The sequence below is a fragment of the Capricornis sumatraensis genome, chromosome 4 (assembly GCF_032405125.1).
Source record: "Capricornis sumatraensis isolate serow.1 chromosome 4, serow.2, whole genome shotgun sequence".
NCBI classification, from domain to species: Eukaryota; Metazoa; Chordata; class Mammalia; order Artiodactyla; family Bovidae; genus Capricornis; species Capricornis sumatraensis.
Genome location: NC_091072.1, coordinates 6,744,305 through 6,757,849, shown reverse-complemented (window position 1 = coordinate 6,757,849; position 13,545 = coordinate 6,744,305). Strand labels below are relative to the sequence as shown.

General features: G+C 48.3%; 1 protein-coding gene across 4 annotated transcripts in view; it reads left to right on the top strand.

Moving 5' to 3' along the window:
• The window catches only part of PSD3 (pleckstrin and Sec7 domain containing 3), a 314,418-nt gene that overhangs the window by 154,179 nt on the left and 146,694 nt on the right, over positions 1–13,545 (top strand). The window contains exon 1 of one of the 4 annotated variants that reach the window (XM_068972090.1): positions 12,272–12,430. The exons of the other annotated variants lie outside the window; for them this stretch is intronic. Coding sequence (XP_068828191.1) covers positions 12,272–12,430 — 159 coding nt within the window. Of the gene's footprint in view, positions 1–12,271; positions 12,431–13,545 lie in introns of those variants that run through there. 4 annotated transcript variants of the gene reach the window in all.

Genomic DNA, 13,545 nt, shown 5'->3' with positions numbered 1-13,545 from the left:
AATAAAGCGTTCCCAAGTCTACTGATGGCAAAGACATGTCTTAGTCCATCATGGACCCCATACCTCAATAATATAAATAAAAGAAATATCTCTCTTGTTTAAATAGATCAGCAAGGAGACAGGCTTCAGGCTTCATATTTGAGAGAAGAGTTTTCATGATGAGTCTTACTGTCAAGTACTTTTATTGTTGCCTAGAAAGGAGTGTATTGTATTATAAAAATACTGGAAACTCTCACCTCTTGTCATCAGCCCTGTGTTTCCTGCTCTTTCCCCTTTGTGCTGAGCACTCAGTACGTGGTGAGGCTGAGTGCCCACAACATAATCTGAATGATGAAATGCTGCCAGATTCCAAAGGCTTGGTACACAAAGAGGATTTTAATTTATTACAAATTTTTGTATCGATTATATGTTAAAATGATGATGTTTTAGATAATGTCAGGTTAAGTAAAATATATTATTAAAGTTAATTTCACCTGTTTTCTTTTTACGCAGTTTAATAAGGTTACTAGAAAATAGTAAATTATATATGTGCCTTTCATTGTATTTCTATTGAACAGGACGGCCCTGAACTTTCCCATGTAACTAATGATGGTGTGACTTGAGATTGAACAGCTCCCCTTTATCCTGATCAGAATGAGTAAAAGTGGCACAGCCAGATTTTTCAGAGCTCGCTCAATAAAAATAAAATATGTATTATTTAATCTTACACTCAAAACCAGTAGACTCACCAAGACTTGGTGAGTGAGCGTGATGCTGTGTTACTGTAATATAGTAAAACCTTGATAATTCTGGGGGGAAATTACAATTAGGACTTGACTCAAAGAAGGCTTTAAAAGAAATGCACATCTCTTTGCTTCTAGGAATGTATAAAAACACAAGCTCAGCTCAGGACACACAGAGTGATGGTAACAACATAGTTTGTGGGAAACTCAGTAGATTCGGCAGTGACTTCAATTCCTGATTTCAGCTGAATGACTTTAGGCAATTCAGCTAACTTCTCTGAAACCCGTCTCTACAATGAGATTAACAGTATCTATCTAACAGCACTTCTCCTAAGGATTATACGCGATAGTGTAAGTGAAGTCAGGGCCTAGGTCAAGATCCCTGGGCAGCAAACTCTGAGTCAAATATTAACTTGTAGGAAGTGTAGTGGGGAGTGATCTGCAGATCATGCCAGGGAGGGGTAGGGAGCACTGTGGAAGGGAAAGGGAAGGAAGTTGGGCTCTGATGCAATCCCTGTGGAGGCCTCTGTTGATGTTCTCAGAGGCCTGAAGTGGAGAAGTGTCCCTGCAGAGCTGTCCTGCAGGGCCTGAGGGAGCAGGCGGCTCCCTTCAGCTCTGGGCGGCTCCCCTCAGCTCTGGCAGCTCCCTCCAGCTCTGGGCAGCTCCCCTCAGCTCTGGCAGCTCCCTTCAGCTCTGGGCGGCTCCCCTCAGCTCTGAAGTGGCTCCCCTCAGCTCTGGGCGGCTCCCCTCAGCTCTGAAGTGGCTCCCCTCAGCTCTGAAGTGGCTCCCCTCAGCTCTGGGCGGCTCCCCTCAGCTCTGGGTGGCTCCCCTCAGCTCTGGGCAGCCCTCCGACGCGCCGACAGCCGAGGCCAACGTGTCCTTCCCTCCTGAGGGGCCAGCGGGGTGGCCCTCCACAGTGTCCACCCGGGCTGTCCCCTGCCCTTTCCCTCGCAATAGGAAGTACATGCTCTTGTGTTGCACAACGTTATCATAATTAATTTAGCCATGTGAGTGGTTTCCCATGCTCTCCTGTTACAAACAATGGCAGATTTTGAACTCATCTCCTGGAGCATATATATATATATATATATATATATACACACACACATATACACAAGAGAACTAGCAGGTCACGTGACAAACTCTACTCTGCAAGGTAATACCAGATTGTTTTTCAGGGCATTTAGATAGAGGAAGAGCATAGTAGGTGAGATGGGACCCCAGGAAGTTTTAATGGCCCTGTTACATTCTGTTTTACATATCAGGGATGAGAATTTGAAAGGTGTTTAGTTATTATTATTATTAGTTTAATTAATATAGTAATTAGTATAATTAGTTAATTAGCATGAATATTGCTTTTATATTATTTTCGACATCAATTAGTACTTAGTAAAAATACCCCTGAGGAGAGAATAGACAGAAGGTGCCCACTAGGTCTGTGAAATCCCTCAGGATTTTCTCCTAAAGTATGTGGAAGAGGACTAAGAGTGTGTTTTTAAGTTATTTGGTGTCTTGCCCAGTTGTGTTTCTACCCTATTAGGACGGGAGTCGTGGAAGATGCTGTTAGCCTCTTTCTTTCTCTCCTCAGTCCTGCGCTTTCCTGGGGCTGTCCGGCACCCAGGCTGTGTGTCTGCACTTCCTCTGAGAGACATGAGGTTTCCTCCAGATTCTCAACCCAGGTTGGGGTCTCAGTCTCACTGTCACGCTGACGCTCCTCAGCCCTTGGTTGCTGCTCTTCTTTGTAAGGAGGTCTTCCTTCTGCTAGAGATTTTTAGTCTTCTTGGGGTGGTTTTGTCCTTGGAGAATTTGAGAATTGCACAGCCTAGCTCTGACCCCTTTTGAATGCTATTTGTCTTAGATTCTGTTAGATTTCCATTTATTGGTTCCTCTTACATAAAAATGTGTGCTGGACTGTCTTTAACATCCCAGAGATAGTAGCATTTTTATGCGGGATGCTATAAATTTCTAGCACATACTTGACCAGCACTAAAGACCCCCCTGAATGAGCACGGCTATGTTGAAAACCATTTCATTTATCAGAATAATTTTAATTTATTATCTAAGAAATAAAAGATTTCATCTAGAGGAGGGACCTCACTGTTGAGTTAGAGCAGTATGGTGGTGGGGACAGAGCAGCTGTGGGAAGTGGAGGTGGGTTGGGAGCAGCAGAGAGATGTTTAAGGCACAAGAAACAGGAATGTTTTATTGGTGACCATGTACTATTCGGTGGCTTGGGCTTAAGTAGGAACCAGGATCTTCTTAATCTTTGTTACTGAAGCGAGGCTCCAGTTGAGCTCTTGTATTGTTCATTTCGTGAAGCTTGGGCAGGAGTGTCTGGATCTAACTCTGCTCCCCAAGTATCACGAACGTGCCACTTACACGTCAGACACGGTGCCAAGTGCTGCATCTGTGCTTCTTTCCCACCATCACCAATAATGTCATTTCTTGCAGCTGGGATTCTCAGCTACAGAATAAATGGAAACTGACACTGCATACCTGAAGGGTAAAAGGAATCTCCTGGGAAGTCATCACGTAGCTCACAAACTGGAGGGGGGAGGCTATTTGAGAATCACAGTGGGACAGTAGGGTCCCACCAAGAAAGGCTGACTGCAAAGGAAATGCCAAGTGGCTTCCATGGGAAAGGGGAGGGCAGCCACCACAGCTGCCACCACTTCCGCAGCGTGGATGTTCTGACCTTGTGTCTCTGTCACTCCCTTGGGAGCGTCAAGTGGCCGAGCTCAGGTCCCATGGCCCCTGATGCAAACTTACAGGGACTGGGACGATTGGTCCCCTCTCTGGCACATGGTGGGATTTCCTCTCAAATAGGAACTTGTTTTTAGTGAATAACCTGAAATCAACAAATGGCCATTGAGTCACGTTTTCCCCATTTTTCCTTGAGATCTGGAAAATTTAAGGAACTTACCCAGAGGCGTATGTTCAGTCAGGGACGAAGCCAAGATGTGAACAGTCTGCTTGGCTCAGAACCGCTGCACTTTGCTGCCACTTTAGCGCCGTTAACCTTGGAGACGCCACTGCTACAGTCTCTGCCCCCCTGGAATGTGGAGGAGGCAGAGTGTTAAGTAGAAATCTACTGGGTTGGTTTGTTTAGGGTTTTTTTTTTTTTTTTTTTTTTTTTTTTTGAGGTTGCACATTTCCAGCTGATCTGGTTCCATAGAAACTGTGCAGATGTTACTAAGGACTCCTTTGGTGGTGTGGCAATAATATAACCAACAGTTTAGGGACACTGTGTTTGAAACAGTCCTGTATCTTCCCAATGTCAAAAAGTCTGACTCGGTTTGCAAAGCTAATCGTTTGATCCCCTATGGTGTGGATAGTCCAGCCTGTACTTGTCTTAGAATGGACCAGACTCCTGAATGTGCTCCCAAGATTTTTCTAAATCCTTCAGGAGTTCACTTGAGGGTAAGCTGCTGTCACTCCAGACTCCTCCCTAGACCTTCTGTTCTTGGAAATGTCCTTCTGAAGCCGTGGAGTACAGCTTTGGTCTTACAGGGATTTACATGGTTCCTTTCTGTGTTACTTTTTTTTTTTTTTCCTTTGGTTGGAATTCCAGAAAGACCTTGCTGATTGAGAAGTTTAAAATAATATTCATGTGGAATGGGCAGTTTGGTGTACTGTTCTTTCGAGAATGAAAGGCAGCGGTGAGTTTGGAAACACAAGCAAAAATGTCTCCAAATGAGCCCACTCCCCTTGTGACACACACAACCGCCGCGGCCGCTCCGAGGCTGCGTGTGCTGGTACCCTGGCCCCTTCCTGAGCACCCTGCAGGCTGCGGCCCAGTGTGGTCCCCGCATTGCTCAGGGAAGCCTGCCTCGACTCCTGATGACCAGGCCTGAACCTGTGGAGACGCGGCATCCATCGTGGCGGCACACTACCGTTCTATATTTGCTTGTGTGATTATTCGATTATTTTTGATGAATAATTCTTTGGTCGCTGTCTATCTCAGTGTAAGACCAGCGGGAGGAGGGATCTATCTGGTTTGATTTAACATTGTATTTCTAGTGCCTGACGTCAGTAATGAAGGAGATCATAGTGGCGAATGGTCTTAAAGGGGTGTTTTGTCTTTTGCTCTATAGAGCTTATAGTTACTTCCATGTGACACCAAGCGGTGACCATTTTTGGTGAAATTAAATATGATTTGAAATTATTAAAGACTGATAGACACTGAGAAGTGACCCAGAATACTAAGTGAACTAATCAGTGAAATGGAAAATGAAAATTTGTGGGTTTACAGGACTTGCTGATAAATGAGAGTGAGGCAGCAAAAACTGGTGCTCTCTCTGCCCTAGTCATTTTGGGTTTTTTTGGGAAAAATGAACTGTGATTGGCTTTGCTTCTTACTTAGAGAATAATTTGTCATTGGTGTGAAGCTCCACAAGGGTAGCAATGTCTGACCTTTCATTTCCTCCTGGACACTGTGCCTGGCCTGCCTTGGGCACTTGGGGGATATTTGTTGAATTGACACGAAATGTTATTAAGCGATTATTATGGGCAGGTTTATTGGACTGGCTTCTGGAACAGCATATTTTCTCAGCACTGACCATCGTGTCGACTGCCTTACTCACTAGTGCTGGTTTGCTGACTGGCCCCATATGAGGAGGACGAGGAGAGACTGAAGAAAGAGGCAGCCACTGCAGGCTGGTAGGGGCTGGTTTAGTACACAAGGGAACTTACCAGGCTTGTCTCGAGTGGCCGAGAGACAAGCTGATCTCTGCGCCTGCCCCCAGGATCTTAAAGCTTATAAGCAGACTTACGTGAGTTCATCAGGCAGGCTGTCCAGATAGTCCCAACACCACCTGTCACAGCCAAGTTCTGGGGCAGCTCCTAGTGTGGGGAAGGCAAGCAAAAGGCACATTTCAAGGACCGGGGCTGGGTGAGGAGTCGCTGATAGCCTGGGCCCAGGGTCAGCCAGTAGACATGTGCTTTTGATGACCTCCTCCAGCAACTAGAAGAACAGCTCTGGGGGCTCCGAACTGATACCACTTCTGTACCTGCATTTCATATGTACTTTGAGTTGGAATAAAGAAGACCTCCCTTCCAAGGATTTAGTGTCTTAGTTACACACGGTAGATTTCTGCCCCTCCAGAAGGTCTAGTGGCTTTCAGACTAAGTGCTGTGTTTCTTTTCCCTGTGATAGCTTGAAAAGGTCTGAGCCGAATGTGGCAGTGTCAGCTACACAGAATTACGTCTTATGAACACAAGGATGCAGCTTTCCATCTTTGTTTTCCTGGGCTTCTAAATAGGAAGTGTAATAGATGATTCTTGTCTAAATGTCTTACGTGACTGGCTTTGGTTTATGAGGGATAAATAATGATTTTTTTTCCAAGGTTGGAACTATTTCATGCTTACAGGGTGTTTTCTTCCCCACCCAGCAAGAACGTTATTTAATTTTAAAGGTAAGAAGATTCTATTTAAAGACTTTTCCCCATCCAGTTGCTTTGTATGTTTGAAGAACAGATGGAACTAAAACCTGTGAATATACGGGCCAGGCTGAAGGCCGCTGGAAGGACGCAGCTGTCCTTGAGGGTCAACAAGTCAGAGGTACTTTGACCTCCGGCTGCCCATCCCCAAAGACAGCAATTGTTCTTTAAGTTCGGGCTTAGTTAACATTCCAGATAATGACTTCTGAATGAAGGAAATCTTTAGCCCCGCTTCTGGACAGAACTTTTCACTTTTGTGTCCACCTGAATGGGGGAAGGTAAGCACTCATCATGCCTCTATGAAAAGAGTCAGCAGGTAAAAGGAAGGGGCTGTGAAGCCAGCTCCTCAGGCTGGGATTGCAGGGCGGAGGGGCCTGAGGGCAGGTCTGTTCTGGTCGGTGGGGGGGGGCAGTCTGTGAGGTGTGTCTGATCTGCCAAGGTGGTAGATTGGTGACACGTGGCAGCAGGGTTCGGGCTCAGACTGAGCACAGGTGGGGGCCAGGGGAGCCTGCCTGAGGCCTCCTGTGGCCGGACCATGGGCCTCAGCATCCGATCCTGCCTTGGAGCACTGGAAGCCTGCCTCCTCTGCTGGGTTCAGAATTGGTCCGCAGACTGGAGGAGGATCAGCAAGAAAGCCTGGAGAAATAAAGCAGGGAGTAAGTTTTTATGTAATCTATTATTGAAACCATTTGTTGTGGGCATGTACTCTCAGTGGCTAGGGTAAAATAGATACCATTCTCCGCAGGGTTCCCTAGCTTGGTGGTCACGTTGCTGAATGGGAAGAAATAGGACCCGAGGATGGCAGGATGCCTCACTCCTGCCACGTCATGGGCAGGAAGCTTCCACACATATTCCAGAGCCAGGGCGAGCTCCTGAGCTGCTGGGAGAGTCGATTTTTCAAGCCTCCTCTCTGTACTTATTCCATGAGTGGGCTGACCTCCATTCACTTCTAGAGTCAGTCTCCTCATACTGGATTTCCCATTTCAAGGTGACCATTTTAAGCTTTATGGCAGTGTGAAAAGATGTGTGGCTGTAGAATGTTTAGTATCAAGAAGCAGATGGCACAGGAGGAAAGCAGCTCATATTGGACAGAAGTCTCAGTTCTCTTACTTGTTATGATGCCCCAGGCAGGCCAACTTGATGTTTCCTGGGTCTCAGGAATCTCCATCTATAAAATGAAGAGACTGAAGGGGATCATTTCTAAGGTTCCTTCCAGCTCTCCCAGTGACATGAAGTGCACATGAATAGTCCAGAAAATAAATCATTTATCAGCACCTTCGTGACAGTAGCACCAGTCTCTTGAAGATGTTGGACTCTGGGACCCTGACTCCCAGATCGGGGCTCCACACTTCACTCTGCTCAGAACAGGCCAGTGTGATCGGAAGAACCTGGGAGAGCCCAGAGACCCTTTCACATCCATCACCCTGTTCAGAAAGCAAGCCCAAGCTGGTTTCCTTTTGTACCCCTCCCCCGCCTCTCTTCCCTCCCCAGCCCTCTGTGGGTTGAGGACAACTGGGATGTAGAATTCTTGGCCACTTTGGCTTCTCTCCAGAGTGCATAAGTCAGCCTGCAGCCTTTTCCACTAATGTTTTCGTAAAGAGGAAGGCGCATCGGCCTCGTGCCAGTGTCGTCTGCCTCATCGGAGGTCTGTAAGCCCTCGGCTCGCTGACACCCCGAAGGCGCTCACTGTTGTGCTTAGGCTGGTAGAATTTCCCATTGCCCCTGCCTCGCACCCCCAGCTGTGTGCGAGCTGTATGCTAGGGGCCTGGTAGCATCGGTGCTGACTATACCCCAGTGCCTGGTACCTAGCAGGCACAGGTGAGCGATGCATTATCGTCACCATTCAGTCGCTTCAGTTGTGTCCGACTCTTTGAGACCCCTATGGACTTAGCCCGACAGGCTCCTCTGTCGATGGGATTTCCCAGGCCAGAATACTGGAGTGGGTTGCCATTTCCTCCTCCAGGGGATCTTCCCAATCCAAGGATTGAACCCACGTCTCCTGCACTGCAGACAGATTTTTTACCGCTGAGCCACCTGGAAAACCTGAAGCAATGTATTAAATGGAGTTAAATTCTTGGGGGCTCTGCTTTTTAAGAGCTTTAGAGCTTTTCTGTTGACTGTTAACTGAGACACTTTTTAGAAGCCTGTTAGGACTTACATACCAAACGGTGTCTTCAGTCAGAGAAAACCTCAGAAGATGAACTATGGATTCCTAGCCTTCCAGTTAATGGGCATAATTAAATCTCTCCTACAATTTCTATTGGGTGTGGAAGTCACCTTTATTTTCTGCTAAAGCTTTTATGAAAAGCTCTTTTGTACTTTATAAACAGCTGCTGCTCTCCAGGAGGCCTGCCTCTGTTTCATGGCAGGCAGGCTCCTCTGAGAGGCTGGCTGATGTCAAGACAGTCAAGCCTTCTCAGAGCAGGACGGTCAGGACAAGGCCAGAGTTAAATATTGCATCTAGTTGGGAACCCTGTGTGTGCCCAGCACTGCAGCTGTGCGTGATGGAACTGAGAGGGGAGGAAAAGTAGATGGTTCAGAAAACAATCGGAAAACCACGTTGTTTAAATGGTTTTCAAGACGTGCTGCAGTACGTGTTCACTGTGTCCTTGTTTATGGAGCAAAGACTGCAAACAAAATGCCCAGGCTGATGCATCTGTATGCTGGAATACTACGCAGCTCTGAATCAGGGTGAGGTAGGTTTATGTGTGCTAAAGCAGAATGCCCAGTCTGATGCATCTATGCTGGAATACTACGTAGCTCTGAATCAGGGTGAGGTGGGTGTTTGTGTGCTAAAGTAGAACGTTTTTTGATGACCAGAAAAGAAAGGAACAATACCGTATCATGCTTTCATCGATAGCCGTAGCCCATAAGAAGGAAGAGGGTGCAGGCACCCTGTCCACGTGCGCAGCGTGCATGGACGAGTGATCTTGGAGAGGATGCCTCTGAGACTGGCCACACGGCGTGTTTCTGGGCAGAGGCACTGGGGGCTAGTGTGGGGAGGAAATTTCGCTGCCTGCTCTATTTTACCTTTAAGCAAGAAATCAGTTTTGCGCCAATCGTATTCATTTTTCAGAAAATAAAAATTATGCTGAATTTTCTTCAAGTGACATGAAATACAGTGGAGAAGGGAAACGTCCTGTGTATTTAAGGAGTTTGTTCGACAAGGAGTCACGGAGCTCCTGCTCTCTGCAGATGCTACTGTAGAGGCTGTGATGCCAGGGGTGCCCTGCCAACAGGAGATGGCAGTCGCGATGGACCGTGCTGGGGTGGAGGATGGGGCTGTGTTAGGAGGGTGGCCAGAGAAAGCCCCTTGGAAAAGGTAACGTTTGAGCTGAACCCCGAATGATGAGAGCCGGGATCGGGGTGCAGCAAGAGAGTGCCGGCGGGAGGACCCCCGTGGGGACCGTTCAGGGGAGCCTCGGCCAGTGGGCGTGTGCGGGTTGAGCGGAGGCTGCCATCTGCGGGGAGGAGGACCCGGCCTGACTGAAGGGCTCCGTGGTGCGGGGCAGGAGCAGGATGGAGTCCCGGTTGGCAGGTGGGGCTGAGCGCAGGGCTCCCGCCAGCTTGCGCAAACGCCTCCCGTTTGCTGTCCTGAGGCTGCGGAGGCGGGCCTCTGTGCTGTGTCCGCAAGGAGACGGATGGAAGTACTGGGGGTACAGGGAGGGCAGAGGAACGCCGTTCTCTCCAGACTCAGTGAAAACATCCGCCAGGCTCCTCTGTCCACGGAATGCTCCAGGGGTTCTTCCCACTGCAAGGACCTGCTGGGTCTAAAAAGCAGCCCCAGTGTGAGGAAACGGCGTGGTCGTGGTGGGGGGTCTGCCCTTACCTCGCAGGCTGACTTCTCCCACCTGTGAGGTGGGGGTTCTAGAGTCCACACTAACCCGGCCCTCAGGGAGTGGTTGAGAACCAAAACGAGGTAGCACGTGCTGCCGCTGCAAAGCAGAAGGTGTTCAACAGGGGAGGGTGGTTACTAGGAATGACGCTGCAGGAGTAATAATACCAGCTGAGCCCTCTTTGGATAAAGATGACACATTTGGGCTGAGATAGGATATTTCTGCCAAACTCCCCAGAAATCAGGTTGTATTGTCACAGATTCCATTCCTGCCCGTGCTAGCACATGGCTCCCATTGTTTTTATGTAACCGTTTCAGTGGAGCAAAGAAAATGAAGTTCATCGGGAGGCATGTTCTAACTCCTTATTATGCCGCCTGGCAAATACCCAGACCGTGGGCTGCTTTTGCATCCTGTTTCTTGTTTGCGTCTGTGACCCGTTGAAGCAGGGTCTTGTGTCTTCCACCAGTACCTTAGACTTTATATTTTGGCTCTGCTTGTTGGTTCCTCCATGGGCTCCACCTCAAGATTTTTTGTGTTAAACGGAGACACTGGTCTGTAGAATCATCATATGCTTAAGTTAGAATTTTGCATGTTCTAATCCAGCGACTTTATCATCATTTTTTATATCTTGGGAACATGCTTCGTAAGGTATAAAGCCACTGCAGGATGTTTTTAATTTAAAGGATTCAGTAGCTTCAGATTACCTGGGAAGAGACGAAAGTTTACCTTAAAGTAGCCAAAAATGATGTCATAGACTCTAAACTTGGTGTATTCCTGAAGGAGAGGAGAGCTCCACGATCTTCCAAAATCTGTTACCTTATTTTAGACCAGATTCTAGCAAGATTCTCTGATGTCTTTGTTTTGCGTGTTGCAGAGTTAAAGCATCACATGCTTCAAGGGCAGGAGATGGGGAGTGAGGAGGCCGGAGCGGGCTGCAGGGAGCGATGCTGTGGGGCTCGGTCCAGGCAGCACCTGCCAGGCCCACTGCCAGCGGAGGCGGAGGCCCCCAGTGTGAGCACTGCTCAGGCGCCTCGGGGCTCTGCTACGAACTGGACGAAATTTGTGTCCTGTGTCATCAAAGGAAAGATCAGACTTGAGGAGGGGGGTCGGTTGAGGCAGCATTGTCTTTCCAGATTGGCATTTTACAGACCGTATTAAAATGGCATTTATATTAATATTAGCTCTGAGACCTCCTTTATTTGGAGGCTTCTGTGGCCAACGCTCTTAGCCATGGGATGTCAGATAAGTGAGGTGTTGCAGTCCTGAGTATTATACTCAAAACTTCACGTGTCAGGAACTATCATCCTCTGCTCTTCTGTTAGCTTTGGGGGTCTCTCACTCGGGGGGCTGCATGCATTCCTGTGCCAACAGCTTTTCTAGCTCTTGGGAAGGCCTCTTGCTTCTTATTGATCAGAGCTGGCTTTATCTGTCTCGCCCTAAGCCATATTTAAAGCTAACCTGTGCGAACCAATTGATTTTTTTTTTTTTTAAACTTTCCAGTCTTAGAGGGAGGTGGCATACCATCTTTATTCTGGCTTTCTGTGGTACAGGCTGACCACATTCCTGGTTAAATGTCTGGCTGTAGTGGTAGTCTAAGGCTGTAAGAAACATTTAATTCTTCAGAAAGCAGTGCAGTTTGAGTTACTGTTAAACAGCGCGTGGCTTGAAAGAGGGAAGAGAGGAAAAGCAATGTTTGTTGGGATGGCTTTGTGGCTGTCATCCTTGTCCTCACCTGGAACTGACTGAGCCGCTTGATGCCCAGCGTTGTTTTTTTTTTTTCTTTCTGGAAATTCATCTCTGTTACCACCCCACACGGTGCCTCACATTACTCAAGACTTTGATTTGTGGTCTCTCTATTTTGTTGTTGACGTTAATGAGCTTGCTGCACAATCGCAGGAGAGATAGTGTTGCTATTTGGAATGTTAATGAATTGCTCGCCTGGCCAATTGCCATTTGTTCTAGTGTGTGAATATGAATGTGTGTGTGTGTGAGTGTGTGTGTAACGGGGAGAGACGAGTAGCGAGGCTGGGACTGCATTTTTTTTTCCTGTTCGCAGCCAGTGACGTGAGCTGTGCCTGGAACAATCAGACCCGCTGCAAACGGGGTAGTTGAAGATGCTGGGGGAGGCAGCCTGGTGTTTCTTAGGCTGAGGCGATCTCGGCGCTCCGAGCTGCTCAGGCACGACCCGGCAGAGCTCCTCCAGCTTTCAGAGCCGTGCAGCGGCTGGAAAGTGCCTTTGTATATCTCCAGACCCCTTCCCCAGGCAGCCTTCGACATGATTGGCGTGAACAGTGTTCAGAGTGCCAGCAAGGTGCGGGTGAGGACCTCGGGCTCTGTGAAATACTCCCGCGAGGACTCCATCCGGCGGCAGTCACACCGCTCCAAGTCCATGAAAATTTCCAACTCCTCAGAGTTTTCTGCCAAGGAGACCAAGGTAAAGACACACCGTGTTCAAGCGTGCGGACGGTCGCGTGTTAGGATAACGAAACCTGCTACGGTCTTTGCCAGCGTCTAATGTGCCGTGACAAAATGAGCAAGTAAGGCACCTAAAATGGCTCTAGAATGATCAGGTGGGATCAGGTGAGGGGGCAGGTGTCTGGCATGAAGACGGGGGCGTGGGTCAGTTTGGTAAAGAGCCAGTTGGTGGAAGATGAGGGCGAAGCAGGGCTCAAAATGAAACGAGAGCGGGGAAGTGCTGGTCGGCAGATCGATCGTGGCTTCGTCTCAGAAAGGTTGCCTTGACAAATGACTTGTCAGTGCAGGGTATTTTTAGAGCATCAGGAAGACAGAGACAGCGTGTGTGATTTCATCGTTCAGACAGGTCCTCCTGCCCTCCCTCCCCCAGCTCCCCTCTGAGCGTGTGGAGGGCAGACCTGGCCCTCTTGTCCTCCATCCTGAGCTCGCCCAGAGCCTCAGGTGTGTGCAATGGGGAGGATGGTCCTCTGCCATGTTCCTTACACACATGTATGCCGATGCTGTGCTGCCGTGAATCACTTGTCTTTTTGCGACTGTCTGTAAGATAACATCATCTCTGCTCAGCTGAGATGTGAAGGGGGTGATTACGTAGTGAGATGGGCTTTTACTCCATGCAGTATATTCTTGAGAGTCTTCCCACCACCATCTGTGTGAGCAGGGTACTCAGAAACACTCCCACTCCACAGGTTTAAAAATGGAATCGTGGAATCATGGGATTTCAGAACTCTGGCTGGAGCTGTAGACGGTTCTGCTGGGGACTCTGAGGTTTGAGGTGTGCAGGGGACGCTTCAGGGCAGAGCTCAGTGTCAGTCTGTCCCCTCACAGAGCCTGCCAGCCCCCATCTGTGGCGTTTACCTTCTGAAGGACTTTAACAGTAACAAATTCCCCTCCACATATGGCCAGGGTGGAGGGAGGGGGCGGAATACCTCATGCAACTTTAAAAACATGTTGGCTTCTTAACGTTCCCCCCCACCCCTTAGACTGTGGCACAATGGGCTTTAACCCCAGCTATCATCAGGAGATTTTCTAGTTAGAGTGTCTTCAAATGTAGCTCTCTACTCCTCTGTATCTTTT